The sequence below is a fragment of the Ascaphus truei genome, chromosome 4 (genome assembly GCF_040206685.1).
Source record: "Ascaphus truei isolate aAscTru1 chromosome 4, aAscTru1.hap1, whole genome shotgun sequence".
Classification (NCBI taxonomy): Eukaryota; Metazoa; Chordata; class Amphibia; order Anura; family Ascaphidae; genus Ascaphus; species Ascaphus truei.
Genome location: NC_134486.1, coordinates 352,856,921 through 352,881,170, shown reverse-complemented (window position 1 = coordinate 352,881,170; position 24,250 = coordinate 352,856,921). Strand labels below are relative to the sequence as shown.

General features: G+C 40.3%; 1 protein-coding gene across 2 annotated transcripts in view; it reads left to right on the top strand.

Moving 5' to 3' along the window:
- PXDN (peroxidasin) overlaps positions 1-24,250 on the top strand; it is a 168,174-nt gene that overhangs the window by 55,931 nt on the left and 87,993 nt on the right. For both annotated transcript variants that reach the window (XM_075598266.1, XM_075598267.1), the window contains exon 2: positions 10,161-10,232. In XM_075598266.1, coding sequence (XP_075454381.1) covers positions 10,161-10,232 — 72 coding nt within the window. The remainder of the gene's footprint in view (positions 1-10,160; positions 10,233-24,250) is intronic.

The window sequence follows — 24,250 nt, the reverse complement described above, 5'->3', positions numbered from 1 at the left end:
GCATGCGCATTTCGCTTTGCCACGGGACCGTAGAATGGAACCGCCACATTTCCAGGAATCGCCTGTATATATAATACTGTTGGAAGTGGATAGTCTCTTGTATTGCAGCAAGTTGACTTCTTATGGCAGCATTTTAAATCGGATTAAATAAATTGTAATTGATTTGTCATCCTAATACTGTTGGTCTTTACAGAATGTTTGTAATTGCAAATAAAGTTTTGGCACATAATATCAAACGAGTGAAACAGTGCATATTAAATTACTAATTGACAATATAATCCTTTTTTTTACCATCAAGTATATTGTTTCTGTAGTTTTGTTCCATACATCCTTTTCACCTAACTGTTCAGGCTGTCTTTATTAACAAAAAAATGTATTTGGTCAAAGCAATTTCAGCTTGCTAACCATGTGTCACACTGTGCAGCCCGCAGACCAGGCCAGTCCCCTGTACTGAGGTGGGATGTTGAATATACACACCGACAGCAGAGGGAGCGGGTCCGGGATGTGGTTGTAGCGAGGCCAGGCCTGGATTAAGATTTAGAATAGTCGTTGTACTTGCAGAGTTCAGGAGTATAGAGAGTTCCGTAGTCCAAATCCGTTACCGTGTCCAAGGGTCTGAGAGGTAAGAATCGTGATGGGTAAGCCGAAGTCGGGAGCCAGAGAGGTAAGTCAGACAAGCCGGTTCAAATCTGTAGGGGTAAAGACAAAGAGGAGCACGACACAGTTTCCAGGCTACACAGGAAGCAAGGAGCTATGCATAGCAAGGAAGTGAAGGCAAAGCAGGATATTTAAAGCGACAGTGGCCAATCCGGACGTGGGACATGGCGGAGGCGTGTCGAGGAGCTGCTCGTGAGTGGCTGAGAGACCAGGAAGTAGTAGAGCAAAGCTGAGAGTCTGTAAAACCAGTGCCAGAATCAAAGATGGCGGCAGAGTTCAAGGTATGCACTGGGCGGTGGCATGGGTAGCGACGGGGGGTAGGGGCAGCAGCCGCTGCAGTACTGGTAGTGGGTAAGGAGGGGTCACGCCGCAAGGGACGTGGCCCCCGATTCCTTACACCATGCCAATGTATCTCCTTTTTTAAAAGTCCTTACACTACCTGGAAGAGCTCTCCTAACCTCTCTAATGGAGGCAAGCTGTCTTAATAGGTTGGTCATTCACCGTTCATATTAAGACTTGTAAAGAAGGGGATACGTTGGAGTGGTTTGCAATGTTAAAATACATTGGTCAAAGATTTTATCTAAATGACCCTCACTTATGAAAAGAAAAACTGATACGTATTAAAGTTTATCATTTGTCATGTTGGATGTAGCACTGGGGCTTTTTGTCTCGTTAAATAACACAATGAAGTCTGAAGTGACCATTCGGGCCATTATCATCTAGACACTCCCATTGACCTCAGTAGCAGTTTTCTGGAAGTGACCCGAATGGCTTCTTTGAACTACTATATATTGAATTATCCCGTACGTGGTGTAAGGCCAAAGCACTGTTAATTTGTATTACACAATGTAATGTTGCCACATTTAATAATTAAAACATTCTGAGTTTATTCTACCCGACTTCCATTCTGCCAAGAGGAGACAAAAAAAATAAAAAACCCAAGATTCCCAACCCTGCCTCCAAGCCAATAGCCAGTTGGTATTGCCACAATGGAACCACATTAATTTGAACAGGACATTAAACCTAAATACCAATTTAGCAAGGTTAAATGCCATACTATAACTCAGGGCTGTGAAAAGTTTTCTCGCTGCTCTCCTCTCCGGCTTGCGCCTTACCGCCCTCCCTCCCCCCCCCGCGCGCGCGCTTGGCTCTGGCGCCAAATGATGTTGCGTTGTGTTATGTCACATTGCCATGGCAATGCGACATCACGTGACCCCGCTGCGTTATTTGGGGCCAGGTTACCATGGTGATGCATCACCGAAGCCCAGGTAGGAGAAGTTACAGAGGCCTCGCGCTGTCCCCCGGCATTTCATTTAAATGCCTTGGGGAGAGCGTGGGACCGCCGTAACCCCCCTGGAAAATCTCGCGTCCACCCACAGTTTGCGCACCCCTGCTCTAACTGATAAGACCACAATTAAACTTGCAGCCTTTTATGTAATCTCCCCTTCTCCCCAGCTGCCAAAGCACATTCAGAATCCACCAATCAGAAACACTAGAGTGGACAACTCTGTAAAGGTTTTGTTTTTCCTCTACTTTATTACTTATGTAAAGTGAAGGCACATCTTGGATTAAAGTGAAATACTAGCAATACGACAAGTAAAACTAAAAAAAAATAGTTTTCATTTGCAGGGAAATAGGGAATTATTTATTTCTTCCTCCCAATGATAACATAATCAGATTTATGCACACACACTGTCCTAACTAAGGTACTGAACATGTACTAAAACAAACAGAAGATGAAGGGGGATATTCATTAAAATGTGATAGGGCCAACTTCAATGGACGTTTCCATGCAATAGTGCCACGATCGGTTATCACAGGTTAATGAATAGCCCCCAAATCCTTAATGTTTAATGTATATGTAGCCCCCTTCCCCTATGCCTAAGGGAAACTATTCGGGCGACTACGCGTGCTCACTACCTGTTGCTCACAGGAGGCCTAAGCCTCCACCACTCGGAGCCTGGGGGAAGCTCTTTCTCCTTTAGTGCAGCGCCTCCACCTATGATGGATCTCAGCTTTGTCAGGATAACCCCTCGCAGGAGCTATTACCGTAATGAATACACGCACACACACAAGGTATATAAAGAGTATTTACTGAACACACATATAATAAAAATATAACTGTAACAATGGTAACCCCCAGGGTATACCAATAGCTCAACCGTGGCAGTTGCCCCAAAGTACGGAGGGTACAGTGGCACCAATAACCCTGATGTCCTTCCCAATGTCCGTCCTACCCAATGTATGAGGTAGCGCTACCCTTGTGAACTGGTGGTGCACTTAATACCTCCCTGGGCACTCCTGTACCCAGGTACGTCGATTAAATAACAGATCAGTCGGGTCCCACGACGTGTGGCCTCCAACAATCCCCTCTCTCCTTATGTGTCCCGATCTGCTGTGTGAGGTGCGAGCTCCAGCTGGAGGGACTCACATAATGTCTATATTCCCTGTGACCTGGTCCCAGGCCGCAGGGCACTGCGTGGCCTTCCAGTTACCGGTGCAGAAATACATTAAAGGGGAAGTGTCCCTATCTGGGGTCTTCCCTACAAGTGTCCCTATCTGGGGTCTTCCCTGATTGTGATTCAGGGCATAGCTGGGACCTAAGGGGGAAAACTACACCTAGTCCACGGAAGCACTGCTTCCTGGACACTACCTACCCTCTTGCCGCCCTACGTCTGGGGCGCGTGTCCTCACTGTGAAGGATATCCTGTCTCTCCTCTCTCTTTTGAGCCCTATTGGCGCATACACCCCATGTGGGTCTCACTCCCTGAGGATCCTGGGACTTGTTGGTCTTGCGGAGCCATCCAAGATGGCCGCCGCACCTCTCTCTGCGCATGCGCATTACTCGTACTGCGCATGCGCGATAACTTAGATGGCCGCCCCCACGTCCGCGGTCCGGCACGGATCTCAGACGGCTCCGATCCTGGCAGCTTCCCTCATCGCATCGGAGGTAAGAAGGGGCTCGGCTACATATACAATAACTTTACAAAGTTATTAAATAAGTCTTCACCATCAGTCATCTAGTTTTTACCCACTTATTGTATCACTGCCACAAGTTCATTTTGATTTGATATGGGACGGCACGTTTTGCTATAAAACACTGTTGCTTTCTTTTTTCTTTGAATATGCTAGTGGATGTATATTGGTTTCTAAGCCTATTTTCCTGCATATTCCCACTACATAATATTTTGTTATGCACGATCTGGTATAAAATATAGTAAGAAGATTATATATAAGGTTCCAAAACTCACTGTACTTATAAGTAAATGGAAAGCTTATTATTATTGGTTTAGAACACCACAATTAACATAAACTTAACTACCCAAAATAAAAAAGGGGTGAACAGGCAGTGAGCTCAAAGCAGTGCCAAACGCACACAGCCCCTGTAAACTCAGAACCCAAATCAATCATCATATATATTGTGTCAAAAAGAGTGCTACAGTACTAGGATTGGGACCTCATGTATGGGACAAAAAGAGACAGTGCTACCTCTAACTTGAAATATTATATAGTTAAATACTTATCTGTATATCTTCTCATAAGCAAGTGTCATTTAGTTCAATTCTTTGGCCAAAGTATTTTAAGCTTATAACCCTTCACATTAAGGCATGTTTATAGCTCCTAACACGGCTGCACCTGAAAAAAGCTCTCATAACCTCTCTAATGGAGGGAGAGCAGTCTTTAATAGACTGGCCATTTACAGCTGCTTAGCAAGAACTGCAATTAAAAAGGTTGGATGAGTGATGTTGGAACCAGCGAGGAGAGGTCACCAACCTCCATGTTGTTTTACCAACTGAAATTAACCTTTTTAATTGCAGTTCTTGCTAAGCACCTATAAATGACCAGTCTATTAAAGACAGCTCTCCCTTCATTAGGTCGTGATTTATTTATAGTGGCCTCTCGCTCGCGTGACACATGCACTGAGGCTCGGGGCGTGGCGAACGCGACACCAGGCTGGTTCAACCTGTTCATTGGCTGAACCACTCGCGTGACGCTGCAGTTGCGCGAAAAAGAACAAATTTGTATTTTCAAAAATCGTGCGATCGCTCTGCAGCGCTCGTGCACTCTATGTGCGGCCTCAATGAGGAACACACATTTGTACTCGCGGCGCACAATGTTTGATTTTTTTTTGCAGGTGCAGCAGTGTTGGGGCCTTGTTATAGTTGTGCTCGCCACAAAGCAGGATCGGACCGCGGGGCTGAGGTGGGGTTATATAATCACCGACCTGAGACCAGTAGTCTGATCCGGATTGCACAGTTCCTAGTCGTACATAGCAGGGTCGGGTTTGGAGAAGGCAGCATCGTCGTTATTCAAGCAGGAATTCGGCAACGGGTAGACAGGAGCTCCCCGCTTCAGCGTAGAAGCGGGAGCGACCTATGCACGAGGAGCGGCCTCGGCCCATGACGCCGGTGTCGGTAGGAGGAGACAGCAGGCTGACCGAGGAACACCGCAGGGCAGCGCTGGGGAAAACCAGTGCTTCAGCACAGGAGTCCAAATCAGACCTCTGCGTGGAGAATAGCAGCAGGCCTCAGGAAACACAGGAACACAGGCCTCGGCATAGAGAGTAACAGCAGGCCTATGGGAACACGGGAAGACAAGCCTCTGCATGGACAATAGCAGCAGACCTCAGGATACTCAGGAACTAATAACGAATACTAGAGAGGTTAATGCACAATCGAGACAAGCCAGGAGGCTTGTGGCAGAACACAGTAACGTCCAGCGAAGGATTATGCTTGGCACTGAATTAGTGCCAAAGCCCAGCATATAAAGGGCAGTGAGCCATCACAGGAGGGAGGTGTGTGAGAATTCCTCCAATGACGGAGCACCGGCTAGGGCAGCAGAGATAACTAGCACAGGTGCTTATAGATTGCCAGAGGGAGTAATTAGAAACGGCACAGTTCTGGAAGGCTATAACCAAAAGCAGAACCGGATTTCTTACAGGCCTACAGTTGGACCATACTGTGAAGTGGTTGTAGGCTTAAAATACTTCAGCCAAATAATTGAACTAAATTACCCTTGTTTGAGAAGATATGCAGATGAGTATTTAACTATATAATGTGTCAAGTTTAGATGTGGCACTGTCTTTTTGTCTTTTGTTCAATGCAGTGCCACCATGAAAAAAGTGTACGTGGATTATAACCCCCGTATAAATGAGGACATGGACTAATATTCATCTATCTTAAAAGATTATCTGTAGCACTGTTAGCTGAGATAGAGGTAATGTTATAATCGTACATGGTGGGGACAAGATAGTGATGAACAGGAGCCGCAATCTTTAGGAGAGAATGGCAGTTAGCCTCTACATTGGTGCATAATCCAGGCTTCATGTCCTATATATTTTGGCAAACTGATTGCACTCTCCCTTACTGACTATGGAACAGACTAAAAGATAATGCCCTAACCATCAAAATTGTCCATCTGACACGTCTGACCAATTATAAAGTCTGTAGGGGATAGCTTACTTGATACCATACTAACTCTGAAAGCAGGGGATCCCCAGTTATGAACATGCCTCCCGCTGCTAAATGCATCCAGGGCTTTTAGGAAATACATAATTGCATGTTTAACTATACATATAGTGATGTAACACACTTGGCCCTTTCTTCTTGGGTTTATGGATTTCATTGCACCATTCAATCTGTCTAACATCACCTGTCATGATGTCAAAGACCAAATATTTCGTTTGTGTCCCTACTGTAGCTTACAAGTTGCTGCACTTTCCTTTTCAAGATATAGACATGCTAGATCTCGTCTATAAATGCTAGTTTATTCTGTTAAGTACAAGGAAAATGTTCATATATAGATATTAAGCAGTGTTATTTTTGTTAAACTACCAAAACATGACATTTGTTGCTAATGCATGTAAGAAAAACTTTAATTTGTTTTTGGAATTAGTACTGTATTGTTTAAATATTAAGAACTGCGGTTCCAGGAGTGCAATATTCTGAAAGATCTCTTGCCATGTGCTTTTTATAACATATGGGTTAGAATTTTTTTTTAATATACATGAAAATGTTTTTTAGCTGGTACATGAAATAGTCCTGAAATGTGGATACTGCATTGCATCTGAATCCGCTTCAGATTTTCCCAATTTGTTAGCCAGATGGATCGGTTACCTCTCGGATCTGGCAATTTTAATTTATGCATTAAAAGTGGAGAGAAGGACATGCACGGGAAATTGGTATGACTAATAAGCAAGTTTGACATTATTGGATGTTTCCAGTAGCGATACAGTATTGTTCTGCAAGTCAAAAGAGCAGATGCATACAATTATCAATGTTTCATCAAGCCATCACCCCAACAGAAGACAAATGGTACACTATTGTTCCAGTACCATCACTTAAAGCAGCAAAAACATGTAGCACTGCTCAATTTACATAAAAAAAGATTTTTTTAATTACAGGATTGAAGCAGGAGGTCTAAAAGCTGAACTGCTGGTTCGTCTCAGCTACATAGATCCCTTGCTTCCAGAGATATGTACTTGCCTCTATAGGGGTTGCCAGTATCTTTTTGTAGCCAGGAAGCCAAGCCTATGTGTCTAAAGAAATGGCTTAAATGTCCCGTGTAACGCGGGCTAATAAGAAGCCTTGACATCATCCCTTGCAGCTTCCTATTTGGTCGCGTGACCTGGACATCTACATTTCAGAGATATAGGTTGACATCTCTGAAAGCAAGGGGTTCCCAGAGCTGAAATTAACACAGTTCAGCTCCGGAGACCATATGCAAAAGAATAGCCACTCATAGCTCACAAAGGCAACCTATTGTATTAGAAGTAGTGAAACGTTCAGTAATATGTAGAAGCAAGTAGTAAGTGTGTTTTCAGCAGCATTAGAATGCAGGAATACACAGTATCTGTGTGGAACAGCTAATGCGCTGACATATATTGTGAAGGTCTGCATCTTCTATCAACAGAATGAACCTTGGTGCTCTATATGGACTAATGCAAGGGTAACTAAATAGAGGAAAGTGTTGAATTACCTCTATAGCTCCGCTCTATGTTGAAGTCCTTTCTCCGTTTGGTTGTGGTCCCGATGCTGCATGAAAAAGCTCAATGTAATGCACCATCTTCCAACGTAGGCTTTAGCAAATGTCCCGAGTCTCAGGTCCCGCACTGCTGCTGCGTGTCCGTCCAATCAGAAAGCAAAATATAGAAAGACTGCAGAGGATTAGCTGACAACCCGAACACAGAAAAAGCACTCACAGCTCACCGGGTAACGGCAAAAATAAAAAAAAGTTTTATTAAACTACATGATTAAAACAAGACACATACTGGGGACAAAACAAAGGGGTTCTCCTCCCACGTGTTTCACACTTACAGCGCTTTCTCATACTCCTTGAGAAAGCGCTGTGTGAAACGTGTGGGAGGAGAACCCCTTTGTTTTGTCCCCAGTATGTCTCTTGTTTTAATCATGTAGTTTAATAAACTTTTTTTTATTTTTGCCATTACCCGGTGAGCTGTGAGTGCTTTTCCTGTGTTAGAGTTGTCCGCCAATCCTCTGCAGTCTTTCTACAGCTCCGGAGACCCCCTGCTTCAATCCTGTAATTAAAAAAATAAATGTGCAGTGATGTATGTTTTGATGCTTTAAGGTAGCATACAAGGTTGTATACAGGCATACCCCGGTTTAATGACACTCACTTTAAGTACACTCGCGAGTAAGTACATCTCGCTCAATAGGCAAACGGCAGCTTACGCATGCGCCAGTCAGCACGTCCTGAACAGCAATACCGGCTCCCAACCTGTACCAAAGGTGTGCGCAAGCGGGGAGACTATAGAGCCTGTTAGAAATGCCTTATTTACATCAGTTATGCATGTATATGACGATTGCAGTACAGTACATGCATCGATAAGTGGGAAAAAGGTAGTGCTTCACTTTAAGTACATTTTCGCTTTACATACATGCTCCGGTCCCATTGCGTACGTTAATGTGGGGTATGCCTGTATAAAGTTCAAAAAACATTGCATTTTTGATAAATGTAAAGTTTAAAAATATTGCTGGATTATACTTCATTTAAAGTGTTCATTACAGTTCTGCTTCAGCATTCTGCGGAGAGAGATGCGGGAAACATGATGGGGTCTGTGCTAGTTTAAAACGCACACATTTGCAGGCCATGTTTTAAAAGTTTATTTAAGAAGTAAAGTGTTACAACAGCTCAAAATACTATGTGTTTAAAAAAACAAAAAATCAGTTGTGTAATATTGGATAATACACTATACGATCCTATTTTGTCATCAACGGCGTTGGACAGGACATTTAAATAATTTAAATGTCCTGTTCAACCCATTAACAACAAAATAGGGTCCTTTAGTGTTTACCCTCGTGACGTAGAAACCCATATTTAGGCATCTATGTCATCAAGGGGCTGGACAGACCGGACTGATAAAAAAAGGAACATGTACCGTACTGCAATGATTGTCCCGCTTTAATCCTCCCGGGCCGCAAAATGTTCTGTTTTCAGGGCCACCGACAAGTTGTGGATTTAAGCATGTCTGGCCCCGAGAAGAGCAAGTCTGGACACATCTGTATCTTAAAATATTATCTCTAGCACTGTTGATATAAGAGCCCCTTAACCCAGAAACACAAGAGGAGGAGCCCTCCATCTCCCTATAGTTCCGATTGTATCCAGCTTGCCGGGGAGGGGGGAGGGGGGAGGGGGGAGGGGGGAGAGAAAGCATTCCTTGACCATGATGTTGACACTACGTCATGAGCCCCTGTAGTGCCAGACCCCATGATGTAGTGACTACATCTTGGAGCACCCAAAGGGTTATGAAAACAAGTGTTTTTTTTTCTGTTCCCACACTTAATACCTGCACCAGTTGTTGCAGTTACTTCAGCTGAGAATAGTATACTAGGATTTTACTAGGTATTTTTCAGTTCATTTTGTAATGTTTTTCACTGCCTAGTGCATGATGAACTTTGCCATTTTGCTAGATTTGTTCCTAATTTTGAAGAATATACAGCGCTCGAAAATAAAAGCCTACTTGTCCACTTGCCCATGACAAGTAATTTGTGAAGCTGAAACTCTGCGGCTGCTGAATAACCTCTTCGGAAGAGTTGTCAAGCGGCACTCTGCTTCCTCGCACCCTATAATGCATTGCATGCCTCTATTAAAGGCAGTGTGGAGTGGAACTTCGCAGTAGAACTGTTAATCACCACTCAGCTTCCCGAAGAGGTTCTTCAACAAGCATTGTGTGAGCTTGAAACAGGGCCACCAATGTTTTCTGCCCTAAAGGGGTATGAATGTCAACTGCTTGAAAGAAATAAAGGAATTACATTTTGAATAATAGAAGCAATTCACAGCCTTTGATTTAATTAATTCAGTGCTATGACTAGGCATAGTGATCCTACTTTAATTTTGTTTTGTCTAAGAATAAACGTATGACTTAGTAACAATAAAAAAAATTAAATTGTTGCTTGAACTACTTTCTCTCCATTATGGGTGAAGAAACTACACCTGTTTACTTTGTACTGTCATTAACCATGGGTATTTTGTTGTCTCTGCAGAGATCTGCGATTCAATAGAATTAAGGATATTCAACCAGGAGCATTTAAACACCTAAAGAATCTGAACACCCTGTAAGTATATTTTCACGATTATTTCCTTTTGTATGGTGAATTGTGTTCTAGCATGTGAAACATCAAAATAGATGTTCTTAAACGTTCCTACTTGGTTCATTAATTAAAACATGACAAAACAACCCATTGAGCAGTTCAAAGTTTTCAGCAAGGATTTCTTTCATTCTTGCTCCTGTTCTGCCTTTTCATGCTTTCCCAGGTTTTTTTGTATGTGTTTGGAATGTTGATACAGCCAGTGAAAAATATGTAATACCTAGAGCTAAATTATGCTTTTAAGAGGTACAAAATATTTGAACTCACCAATAATTGATGGTACTGTATGCACTTTATGGAATGTGTAATTTTAGAGCTTTTTGAACAAGGAAGACAGTCAAAATGTTTAGCTGAAGGGGTCATCACATATTTACCTTCAGCAAATTATTTATTATAGAGGGATTATCTGACAAAGCAATATTTTTCTATTAACTGAATGTGTGGGGCACTTATCTTCAAAGCAGAAGCACATATCATGCGAAGGGATAGTCTCCAAGGGCCATACCTAAATACTAGAATACCAAAAATAGAGGAAATAGACGTGCGCTATAAAGAGCGGTGTGACAAAGAATTCAAGAAAGCACCACATTTTATATAAACAAAATAATAAAAGTAATATCTATTTAATCAATAGTAATCTAATTAATTAGTAGTTTTAAATTAATTGATTTTATAAAGGGTGTCACAGTAAAGTATAAAGAAACTGCAGGGGATTGGTTTAACGAGCGAAGACACCAAAAAAGCACTAAGCAACTCACCGGGTGTAGAAACAATAAGAAAAATTTATTAAACTACAGTATTAAAAACAAATACATACTAAGGACAAAACAAGGGAAGTCTCCTCCCGCGCGTTTCACGCTCACATCGCTTTCTCAAGGAGTATGCTAGGGCAGGTACACAGGTAGATAATAAAGCCCCTCCTAACAAACACTTCAGATAACAATCTGGTGATTATCAGATGATGGCATGTGTAAAGAAACGACTCTCGTTTACGTGGCATGAAATCACCAGATGTGTTGAATAATTTATCAAGAAAATTTCATGTCCATATTATTATGACCAAATAATCCAATGTTAATCAATGAGGCATAATTATACAACTCAACCCCCTTATAATGCTGTGATTGGGGTCCAAAGAATCACATCGCGCTATATGCGGATTGCGTTAGAAATAATGTACAATTGTGTGCATTGTACAATAAAGTATTTAAGATACCTAATCGTGTTCTAAAGTATTAATAAATACGAAAATTGGGAGCCACGCTTGCATCGCGTTATAAGCGGATTCGCGTTGTAACGGATCGCGTTATAACGGGGTTGAGCTGTAGTTATTTAGTAGAAATGTAATAATAGATGACCCAAAATAATTAAGCTGGTGTTAAAAATCATAACAAGAAAAAATAGTGGTCTCTTTGTATAGTTAACATTCATACAAAGATCTATATGAATAAAGATTATTCAACACTAAAATTAATTGCCATTATAAGCAAGTATAAATTGGCAGACAATCATAAACAGAACCTGTAACAGCAATAATCTCTAAATGTCATCATTTATTTTCATGGATTTCGGTAAGATTCTTAATATACAATATAGATATTAATCAACACCTCCCTAGTGATCTGTGACAATGTGTCATATCAGTTGATTATGCCTTAATTTGTTTATTTATTCATTACTAAAACACTTCCTTTGTCCATTCAAGTAGATTTTTCGTTCGTGGTTATTACTCATTATGTTTCCTTAGACTTAGGTGCTTACAACTTCATTAACTATTTTTTTTATTTGAATCATGTTCAATTTTTGTCTGACTCTTGTAATGGCATATTTATTCTATTAACTATGCATAATACACATGTAAAACTCCTCACCAAAGGCTTTTCATGCTTTTTGATGTAATAGTTATAATTCATATTATGTTACACCTTGAATTTGATATATAAATCTATCTATTATTATATCATTGTACTACTTTATATATCAAACATGTATTGAGTTTAAATTATATACAGTATATAAACGGATCCATCTACCTTTCAGGGATTCTACTCTATCTTATGGACATTTTACTACATATATATTTTATGTATCATGCAACATTATTTAGAGATTATTGCTATTACAGGTTCTTTTTATCATGATTGTATGCCAATTCATACTTGCTTATAATGGCAATTAATTTTAGTGTTGAATAATCTTTATTCATATAGATTTTTGTATGAATGTTAACTATACTAAGAGACCAACATTTTTTCTTATGATTTATAACACCAGCTTATTATATTGGGTCATCTATTACATTTCTACTAAATAACTATAATTATGCCTCATTGATTAACATTGGACTATTTGGTCATAATAATATAGACATGAAATTTGTTTGCTAAATTATTCAACACATCTGGTGATTTCATTCCAAGTCAATGGGAGTGTTTTTTTTGCTCATGAGTGTTTGACCGGGTCCTCAATTATAAAAATAAAAACGGGTAACAGGTACCCGGCCAAAATTAAAGGTTCTACCCAGTCGGTTACCCGGTTTGGCATTTACCTGCAGGGTGGTGGCGACATCTAGGATCAGCAGCACAGCCGTCTGTCCAATAGGAAAGCTCCGTCTCCTGCTCCGGTCACGTGGTTCCCCGGCGGCTCACACAGACACTGTTTACCTGCTCCGGTGCTGTGGAAGTGATTCCTGCAGCTAGCTCCCCCGCCGTCTGAAGACACTTCTGATGCTGCCACCGTCACAGGGCTGCTGCTGCTGGTCCTAGATGTCTTTGGAAAGGTAAGTCATTAGATTATTTCCAGCTGCCCTGACATTACCCGATGCCGGGTATTACCCGGCGCCGAGCCCACTTCTCAGTTGCCGGGTACGGGTAATGTTGGGTAGCTGGAAATGTGCCGGGTAATTCCGGGTTCTCGGTACACCACTATTGCACATACCATCATCTGATAATCTCCAAATTGTTATCTGATGTCTTTGTTAGAAGGAGGGGCTTTATTATCTACCTGTGTACCTGCCCCAGCATACTCCTTGAGAAAGCGCTGTGAGTGTGAAACGCGCGGGAGAGTTCCCTTGTTTTGTCCTTAGTATGTTTTTGTTTTTAATCATGTAGTTTAATAATTTTTTCTTATTGTTTCTACACCCGGTGAGTTGCTTAGTGCTTTTTTGTTGTGTTCGCTCGTTAAACCAATCCCCTGCAGTTTCTTTATACTCCGCCTTACGATTGGATGGACACACAGCGGTTGTGCAGGATTGGTCGCCTGGGACTGATGCCGGTTGTTTGCTAGAAGACGGTGCATCACTGCAAGTAGCTGAATGCAGCGCCATGACCACAGAAGAACGGGAAAAGAACTACAATCTTGAGCGGAGTTTCATAGGTAATTCACTATTTTCCTCTTGAATATACATCCCCGCCAGTTGTTCACATAGAGCTATTGGGCTCATTCCGAACACAAACTGTGATTAGTCTTTGACTTCTACATCGACTAATGGGCTGTTCCTCTAAAGAAATATGATTACACCTGTATCTTAATACTGCTGTAAACACACTAATCACTCATTTGCATATGACTTATATTGCTGGACTCTTGTAAGTTCATACACATTGAGTTACCTTTGAGCTATAAATGGCTAACTTTTGTCTATCTGTCACAGTAAAGTGTCTGAAAAATCTTTCAAAGAACTGTTACAGGAAAAAAGGCAAATTGTTAAAGACTAGAAAAGTCTTCAAATAAAGTGACACGATCTTCTTTGAGTCCCAATGAATTATTATGGGCAGATGCCTCTTTTGCAGCTTGATGATCTTCTGTCTTTAATCTAAAACAAGTCAAATGAACAAGAACAGAAGCATAAAAACACCACATCATTTAGAAACGTTGTACCAAAAAAGGGGTGATTTGTTAAGTTTTGCACTTACTTTACAAATAATAGATAAACAACTCAACACAAAAGATACCTCCCTCCCACCATTGTCCCACTAAATGTCTGGGCTAGCTCTGCATGCCGCCACATATCTGGGCCACGGACGTAGCGAGAAGATGACTGCTGGAGACCTCTTGCAGATAAATCGGCCAGCCACTAACGCAACTTAGTTAGGGAAAACTCACTTTCTCATGGAGAGAGCCAATAGGACCAAACACCTCATTTATATAGTGTCCATAATTGCTTAATTAATTAAAGACATGCCTTTAATAAATACGTAATAAACAAAAGGGTGGGGAAAATGATTGCAAAAATATTCACAGAACACCTCAATTACATTGCCGCCAAGAGGCTTAATTGAAGTTTTTAAACCTAAGGAGACCCCCAAACCCACCTTTTGCTTTTTACACAACTTTACAAATTTAGCAAAAACCTAATTTGGCAAAGTAGAGTGGTTAAAAAGTGTCCAAAAATAGGGACAATCGCTTCAAATGTACAACATGTTTAATTACAGTTAGTGCTAATGTAACAATGAGAAAATCACATACAGTAAAAGTAAGAACAGATAGCTAAATAAAAAAAATGGGAATAGTATAGAAAACCTACACATTACTACATAAAGTCTTAGAGCGGGTCTCCCAGGGTATTGTGAGGAGATGTGAGAATCACACGTTCAAGTGTCTGACACATATATCCAAAATGAGTCTAAAAGGTGGTTCAGATCTGAAACGGTATACCCAATTTCTGTTAGATGGTCTGGATTTTCCCACAAGATCAGTCAGGCCTGTATGGGTGTCTCCTGACAGTTGTGTGTTGCTTTTCCCTAGCCACAGGCAATTTTTACACCTGAGGTCTTGGAAGTGAGCAACTTATTTAATGTTATATTCATTAAAGGAGTTTTCAATAATAAATAACTTGCAGTAGTTAACAAATACATGGCACCATCATTTCCAAAAGCCCTCTGGTCGGACACACATTAAATGTAATGGACCCCTGAGGGTGAAATTTTCTACTACTTGTCACAGTGATGGTTTGTTAATTTCTGCACTTTGACAACCAAGTACGTTCACAGTTCAGACTCATACAGATGTAGCACACGTGCGCCAGCGAGTCTGCTCCAGGGCTCCACTCCTACAGTATGTGCTTTGAGACTACTCAAAGAGAAGTATGGGGCCTGGTCTCCGACCACTTCCACTACCTCCACCTCCGGCACTTTATACATTCCCTTCCCTTTGGAGTGGGCTCTCGCACAGACAATCTTTATTTCACGTTTGAGTACAGGACTTAATGTCTGCTTTTTATCGAAACTTTATTCTAAGTAACTCTGAGGCCAAATTCCCATATATGAGACAATGAGAATCGGACATAGGTCAGACTTTTTTGAATGAGAGATCTGAGGGGTGGCCTCCATAAACACACTCGTTAAAGAGAATGGCTACAAAGTCCTCTATAGTGAGTATCTCTACTGCTCACAGAACACAGAATCTATAGCTCAGTCTCATTCTGCTTCAGGGGCTGTGGCGAGCTGGCACAATGTATCATACCTGGTGGAACTGCTCTTAAATAGCCTACAGATTAGACCTATTCTGTTAATGTAGGACAAAACTGGCCCTGTGGTCTCCTTGGAGGCCCAGTCCTTGTGCGCCCAAATGGGTCTTCGAGAATGGATTTCCCATGACGACCATAATCTCTGCTACTGGACCATAATCTCTGCCCCTTCTCTCCCCTTGTCATTCTCTTTCCTCACCCAGGTTTCCCATGTTCATTGGATTTATGTAACTGTTCACCTACAACAACGAGAATGACGTATAGTTATGTGAAAAAGAAAGTACACCCTCTTTGAATTCTATAGTTTTACATATCAGGACATAATAACAATCATCTGTTCCTTAGCAGGTCTTAAAATTAGGTAAATACAACCTCAGATGAACAATAACGCATGACATTACACTGTGTCATGATTTAATTAACAAAAATAAAGCCAAAATGGAGAAGCCATGTGTGAAAAACTAAGTATACCATATGATTCAATAGCTTGTAGAACCACCTTTAGCAGCAATAACTTGAAGTAATCGTTTTCTGTATGATTTTATCAGTCTCTCACATCATTATGGAGGAATTTTGGCCCACTCTTCTTTACATCGTTGCTTCAGTTCATTGAGGTTTGTGGGCATTTGTTTATGCATAGCTCTCTTAAGGTCCAGCCACAGCATTTCAATCAGGTTGAGGTCTGGACTTTGACTGGGCCATTGCAACACCTTTATTCTTTTCTTTTTCAGCCATTCTGTTATAGATTTGCTGGTGTGCTTGGGATCATTGTCCTGTTGCATGACCCAATTTTGGCCAAGCTTTATCTGTCGGACAGATGGCCTCACATTTGACTCTAGAATACTTTTGGTATACAGAGGAGCTCATGGGCGATTCAATGACTGCAAGGTTCCCAGGTCCTGTGGCTGTAAAACAAGCCCAAATCATCACCCCTCCACCACCGTGCTTGACAGTTGGTATGAGGTGTTTGTGCTGATATGCTTTATTTGGTTTTCGCCAAATGTGGCGCTGTGCATTATGGCCAAACATCTTCACGTTGGTCTCGTCTGTTCAAAGGACATTGTTACAGAAGTCTTGTGGTTTGTTCAGATGCAACTTTGCAAACCTGAGCCGTGCTGCCATGTTCTTTTTAGAGAGATGAGGCTTTCTCCTGGCAACCCTTCCAAACAAACCATACTTGTTCAGTCTTTTCTAATTGTACTGTCATGAACTTTAACATTTAACATGCTAACTGAGGCCTGTAGAGTCTGAGATGTAACTCTTTTGTTTTTTGCAATTTCTCTGAGCATTGCATGGTCTGACCTTGGGGTGAATTAGCTGGGACGTCCACTCCTGGGAAGATTGGCAACTGTCTTGAATGTTTTCCACTTTTTTATAATCTTTCTCACTGTAGAATGATGGACTTTAAATTGTTTGGAAATGGCCTTATAAACCTTCCCAGATTGATGGGCAGCAATAATTGCTTCTCTAAGATCATTGCTGATGTCTTTCCTCCTTAGCACACACCTGAATTCTCCAGACCAGCAAACTGCTAAAACTTCGGCTTTTATAGAGGTGGTCACACTTGCTGATGATCAATTATTCAAGGGCATTTGATTAGCAGCACCTGTCTGCTACTTAATATCTTAATTCCTATGGAAGCAGTAAGTGTGTACTTAGTTTTTCACACACAGCTTCTCCATTTTGGCTTTATTTTTGTTAAATAAATCATGACACGGTGTAATATGTCATGTGTTGTTGTTCATCTGAGGTTGTATTTACCTAATTTTAAGACCTGCTAAGGAACAGATGATTGTTATTATGTCCTGATATGTAAAACCATAGAATTCAAAGAGGGCGTATTTTCTTTTTCACTGTACATGCTGTATACCCTGGCTCTCTCCCCCTTTTTTTTTTTGTACCCTTCCCTATAACCATGCAAAACATTGCATAAACAATGATTTGAAAAAAATAAAAAGAACAATGATATTAATTTTTAAATTTGGGTTATTAAGAACACAACCAAAACCACATATAAATCTATAAATTCATTTTTGTAACTAAGGGCATCATATTCAATGACCATAAATTTCTATTAAAAAAACATTTATAAACCTTTTAAAAAAATATTGCGTAGAATTATTAATAATAAAAAATATATAATTTCCTACAACCAATAAACAATATATCAGAAAATTGTATATAATAAATGTGTATAATGATACATCAACACTAACACAATTACGTAAAGTAATTCCAATATAAATCACAATATATGGACAGATATCAATAACCAAAAATGACTGCAATACCAATCCGTATTCAAACGAAGTAGAATCCGGGTTTTTAGAATATATATCCAATAAGCCTTTCTGTCTAAAATATTGGTTCTACCACCACTCGTAATTGGGAGTGGAATATATATGAAAAGTTTCTAACAATACCCTGTCCTCATATTAAAATATCTTGAAACTGGATGCTGCATGTCATTGTTCCTCGTTAGCCGTACATGCTCCATGATTCTGATTTTAGGAAGCCTCATTGTCCTGCGTACATAGATTTTGCCACAGCCACAGGTAAATGGATAAGTAACAAAATGTGTTACAATTGGTTAAAACTAATATCCTACGTCATTTTTCTGGTGTTTTAGAATAAAAATGCATTGAGGGTTTAATCAACGAATATATCTTACAATGACCACATCTTTATGACCCATTAGGAAGACATGGAGTATTAACAAGGATAGAAGAGCTGAGAAAAACTCTGTGAAACATAATTGGCAATTGTTTTTTTCCATCTAAATTCAAATTTAAGACCTGACCGAACAATGGTTTGTAAAACTGGATCACAGGTTAATATTACATGCCAGTGTCGATATATAATTAACTTGATTTTGATTGGCCGATCTACTGAACTGGGTAATAAACTGGGTTATCAAATGTATCCATCTCTATTCTAGACAGTTTCAATAAGGAAAATCTATCCTTGAGTATGGTATTTCTGTAGAGGCCGTATCCAAATCTCAGAGGTGATAGCCCCTCTTAATGAATCGATCATTAAGATTTCTTGAATGAACAAAAAAATCCCCATCATTGGAGCAATTCCTCCTTAAACATGTGAACTGCATTTTGGAATATCTCGAAGCAATGACCTGGAATGACAGCTATCCGCCCTTGAAGTGTTTTGTGAATTAGGTTTATGAAAAACATCTGTTTTGAATATTGAAATGGAGATTTTATATAGAATAATAAATCTTAATGGTGTATATTGGGGGGGAAAAAGTGAAGAAAAAAAATATGCAATCCTCTCTGCATCAGAGAGATTTTGGTACATATACAGTATCAAGTGAATTTTCAAAACAGTATAATAAATCACCAATAAAGATAATGTGATGTAATAATCAATGTTGACATCTTGAGTCTCCTTTAATAACTTTTATAAATGCTTTCAATGCCCAATGGTCAATGAAAACTAGCCACATACAAGCCAATGTGCACTGCATGAACTGAAGCGCAAAGCCTACTAAGGGTCAATTTCTTAGCGTCTCGGTTGCAGGCAGGTTCAACCCTCAGATAATATGCGATGAGTCAGCGAATTAGTGCAGGCAAAAGGGCAGAGTTATAGACAGATGGAAAACTATTCACAATTGGAGGAACACAGGAGTTCCGTGGCGGGCATCCGTAAACAGGAGAGATCAACAGGTGAACAAATGCAGCGCACAGTGCAAAAAGAACAAAGTAGCCAGACTTGACAAAAAATAAAAATGAATGAAGTTTATTTAGGCCAATGCCATGTATCAAAAAAAAAAACAGTGAGTCCGCGGACGTGTTTCGCATCAGACAAGGGCGCTTTGTCAAAGAGTAAAGGTATAACAAGAAAAGAACTGATAGTGCACTCCACCGGAAGCGCTAACCAAAGCAAAAATCAACAGCAGCTGATGCCAAGGAAAGGGACTCTGCTAAGAGCATCAGGAATAAGTAATGTTATGAATGGAAAATGAACCCATTACACACAAAAAATAATCTAATATATACTAACAACTCCTATACCAATCAGGGTAATATGGTATACATTGACAATAAAAAAAAAAATATATATATATATATATATATATATATATATATATATATTTCAAGACCTCTCTTGTAAATGTATGATAACATATATGATGACCTGAGAATAAATCATCACTATTCATATGCAATGCAATAAAGGCAAAAAAAATATTTAAAAGATAAACTTTCTCATATTATGATCCTAAATAAAATGCTCCTAAGTCTGTGAATGTCCACATTACAATCTCAGTGACAGGAAAGAGAAGAGCAGACCAACATAAATACAATGTAAAACTAACAGACGTGTTTTCATAGTAATGATATACTGTATAAACAAAAACAAACTGGGTATGCACCATCCATAAATCAATACATAAAGGATAGTAAGCAAAGTATCAATATAACCAGAGAAAATTTCAGTTAGACAAATAAGTTTCCAAGCAAGTCAAAACAAATATTCACATAATATCAATGTAGGAAATGGCAAAGTTCCCAATCCACATTGATACAGTACCTAGGGGATGAAGAGTATTCAGGGTACAGATCCAGTACATTTACACACATTGATTTAGTAGTAACATCCTATCTCCTCTCATAAACGGGGTAGAAATGGCCCTGTCACGGTAGACATGGACTTTTAACACCTATTTATATTTGTACCAGGATCATGCACTAGGCAAAACAAGGTAGTAAAAACAAAATGTAGTTTATTTCAGTAAACACGCATACAACAAGAAGAATTATTCAATGTACAAGGAAAGGCACACTTACTTTGGGTCTGGGGGTCAAATCATCTAGGTTCTGCTAGGTGCAGGGTGCCTGCTTTGGCAGGCTTATCCTGACCGGAATATCCACCCTGCTCTCTTGGTCCTTTTTTTCGGCTTAAAATCCTAGCCGTGACCGCTACGTTCGATCTGTAGAACAAGGCCGCAAAAGACAGGACAGTCTCTGCGAGGCAGACGTTCCTAGCTTCAAAACAAAGCCGGTTGCGCTGTTATTTGCAACTTTGAAAAGCCCACCTTAGCTTCATCAACACAAGTCACAGGATGGTCTGGTTCTCTGCCTTGGCTATCTCCTTACATACGCTTCGCTAAGCTATCCTTAGCAGGGGGGTAGGAGGAGCGACCAATCAGAGCATGGGAACCCTATCCCACTTGCCAATAGAAGCAGGGTCTCGTCCCCTGGCTGACGTCAGAGGAGGAGGCGTGTCAAGCAGGCTCGTGATGCCCCCAGGACGGGACATATGAATTGACCAAAGGGAACTATTGCGACATTCTGCTGCTTCCCCAGGTCAACCCATTGCCACATACTGGGCAGACTCCACTAAGTTCAGCAGACGAGTGTCCTCCCCGCAGGTAGCCTCTGTTCTCCGGACTCGATACTCCGCCCTGCCCAGGCCACTTAGCACCCCTACACCTCCTTTGTGAACTACGGAGTCTATGCAGACATGCTAGCATCTTTAAGCAGATGCCTGGGCTGACTGCATAGAGACTTATAAGAAATTTATAACACATATTTTAATACATGGGGGACCTTGGGGAGACTCATAGCTGTAAGGGAAATAGGACTGTGATATCTGGGCTCAAACAGGAGTCTGGGGAACACTGGGCAGCCCCGGTGTAATTCACCCCGTGTACTGGCAAAACATGCCTGCTCGCCGGTGAGGTCCAGCCCCTGAACTCCTGCAAAAAAAAGGCTTGCATTTCTACCCAAATATCCAACCTAAAACTTACACACAGCAAGTTTCAGGACTCTGGGACAAAGGCAACATGGAAAGTGGAAAAGCAGGGGTCACTTTAACTTTTCATGCAATGATACCTAGCCCCTGGTTTATAGTGCTAGGTTGCTGCCGTGCCAAAGGGTAACCAATGTCTTAACCTGTATTGTATAGCCTGGTTACCCTTGCCTGTCACAGGTCTCAATGCCTGAAAACATAAAATTGTCAATAGAACCTAGAGGGCAAGTCATGAAGTGTCTGAAGACCCATAATGGCTGTCCACATTTCCGAGTGCAAATGTTCCATGATGCGCATCTTGAGGGGTCTGATAGTACTCCCAATGTAACCCATCCGGCAATCACACCTAAGGAGATACACAATGTATATATAGATTTGCAGTTGCTAAAGGTAGAACCTTTATCAACTGCAAATCTATATACATTGTGGTATAGGGAGTCGGCTACTCTGTAACGGTTTAATTGGCTCAGCATAGAGACAAGTGCTGCAATGCCCGCATTTGTGAAAAACTTAGGGAATCCTAAATATATTGCTACACTTTTCCTGAGAATGAAACAGGCTAGGAGATAAATGGCTAAGGTTTTCATGAAAAAAAAAAAAACTTTGTGCCAAGATTTGTACGCAAAGGATTTGAGAGAGTGATCAAGTTTTATAACCTTCCAATGTCTATAAATTATGGCCTTGATTAGATAAGCCAACGGCTAAATTAAGTAATGAACAGAGGTGTTTTAGAAAACTGCATACTGTACGTGTATTAGCAAAATGCATTCTCGATGATAGATCTGATTTATTAGTCCCCAAAAGACTATCAGTCCATTGTGCACACATGAACGGGTCCCCAACATCAGAAGACTTGTATCCTCTCAGAATAAATGTAGTTGTCAAATCCTTAGACTTGGCCAAAAAGGTATCCTGATCAGAGCAATTTCTTTTAAGCCTTAAAACAGACTTTTAGGCCTCGTGCAGGGTAAGAGCGCGTTCGCACGCCGTGATGTCAGGCGCTCGTATTGCCAGGGCGATTCCTGTCCAGCTGGTTGCGCGTGTGTGGCGGGCGTGACCGTGATGTCACATGAGTGATTTGCCCTCATTGGCTAATTCATGCACGTGACCAGGGCAAGCACAACAAATACAAAACAAACCTGTCTCGGCGCAGAGCGTTCACGGAAACGTGTGCGTGCGCGCACTATGGACCAACACATTGTCACAATGTGTTTGATCGTGCTGAGCATGATTGCTCGGCTTCACCCTGGACGCGGCCTCAGGAATGCCTTTAATAAGTGGATAGGGCCGCTGTCTTCCTGCAAAAACGTGTTCCGTGAATTGACCTTCCAATCGGTATCTGTCTGGATAGTGGAGAACATAATATATTAAGACAAAACCAAATAATTAATATGATAAAAAAAAGTGAATTAGAGATTAATTATTATTACTGTTGTGTCCTCTGCCAATCTTTTTATGGGGTTTTGGGAATCTGAGCACATTTGTGGGGATTCTAATTCATTTTCTCATCATCATCTTTTCCAGAAGATATATAGATAATCTTATTTTTATTTGTGAATGGGATGTTGACATTCTTACTTTGTTTATTAACACTTAACTAATAATTAACTAAATTATACCAAATTCACTTTTTCTTGTCGTTGTAATCTGAATTCGTCTTTATACATTGATATGTTCTCCATATCTCTAAGGTCCATTCGCGTAACACGTTTTTGCGTACAGACAACAGCCAGCCCTATCCACTTATTAAAGATATTCCTATAGGTCAGTTTTTATGGCTTAAAATAAATTGCTCTGATCAGGATCCCTTTTTGCTGTAAGGATTTGACAACTAGATTTATTCAGAGATGTTACAAGCCTTCTGATGTTGAAGACTCGTTCATGTGTGTACAGTGGACAGATAGATCTGATTTATTGGTCCCCAAAAGACTATTAAGAAAGCATTTTGCTAACACGTATGCAGTTTTCTGAATCACCTCTGTACTCTATTTAGCCGTCATTCTTATCTAATCAAAGCTATCATTTATAAACATTGTTCTAAAACTTGATCAATCTCTCAAATCATTTACTAATCTTGGCCCAAAGTTTATTTTCAACAAAGCCAAAACCTTAGCCACTCATTTATCTCCTAGCCTGTTTTCTTCTCGGGAAAAGTCTAGCCATATATTTAGGATTCCCAAGTCCTACATTGATACTATGTGAATATTTTGTTTTGACTCACTTGGACACTTATTTGTCTCTAACTGAGATTTCTCAGGATATATAGATCCTTTGTTTACTATCCTTTCATGAAAGGTGCATACCCAGTTTGGGTTTGTTTATACATCATTACTATGAATACAGGTCTGTTTGCTTTACATCATACTTATATTGGTCTGCTCTTCTCTTTCCTGTCACTGAGATTGTGATGTGATCAGTCACATCCTTCGTGTATTCCTTTATTTAGGATCATAATATGAGGGTTCATCTTTCAAATCTGTTTGAGCATTTATTACATTGTACTGTATATAAATAGTAATAGTGGTAATGTGTTGTCTGTGGACATGTTATCATATATGTATACAAGAGATGTCTTGTTTTATATACACACTTATGTTTACGTGTGTGTGTACAGTTAGGTCCGGAAATAATTGGACACTGATACATGTTTTTTTTATTTCGGCTGTGTACCAAAATAAATTCAAGTTAGTTAAATAATGAATATGGGCTTAAAGTGCAGTCTATCAGCTTTAATTTGAGGGTATTCACA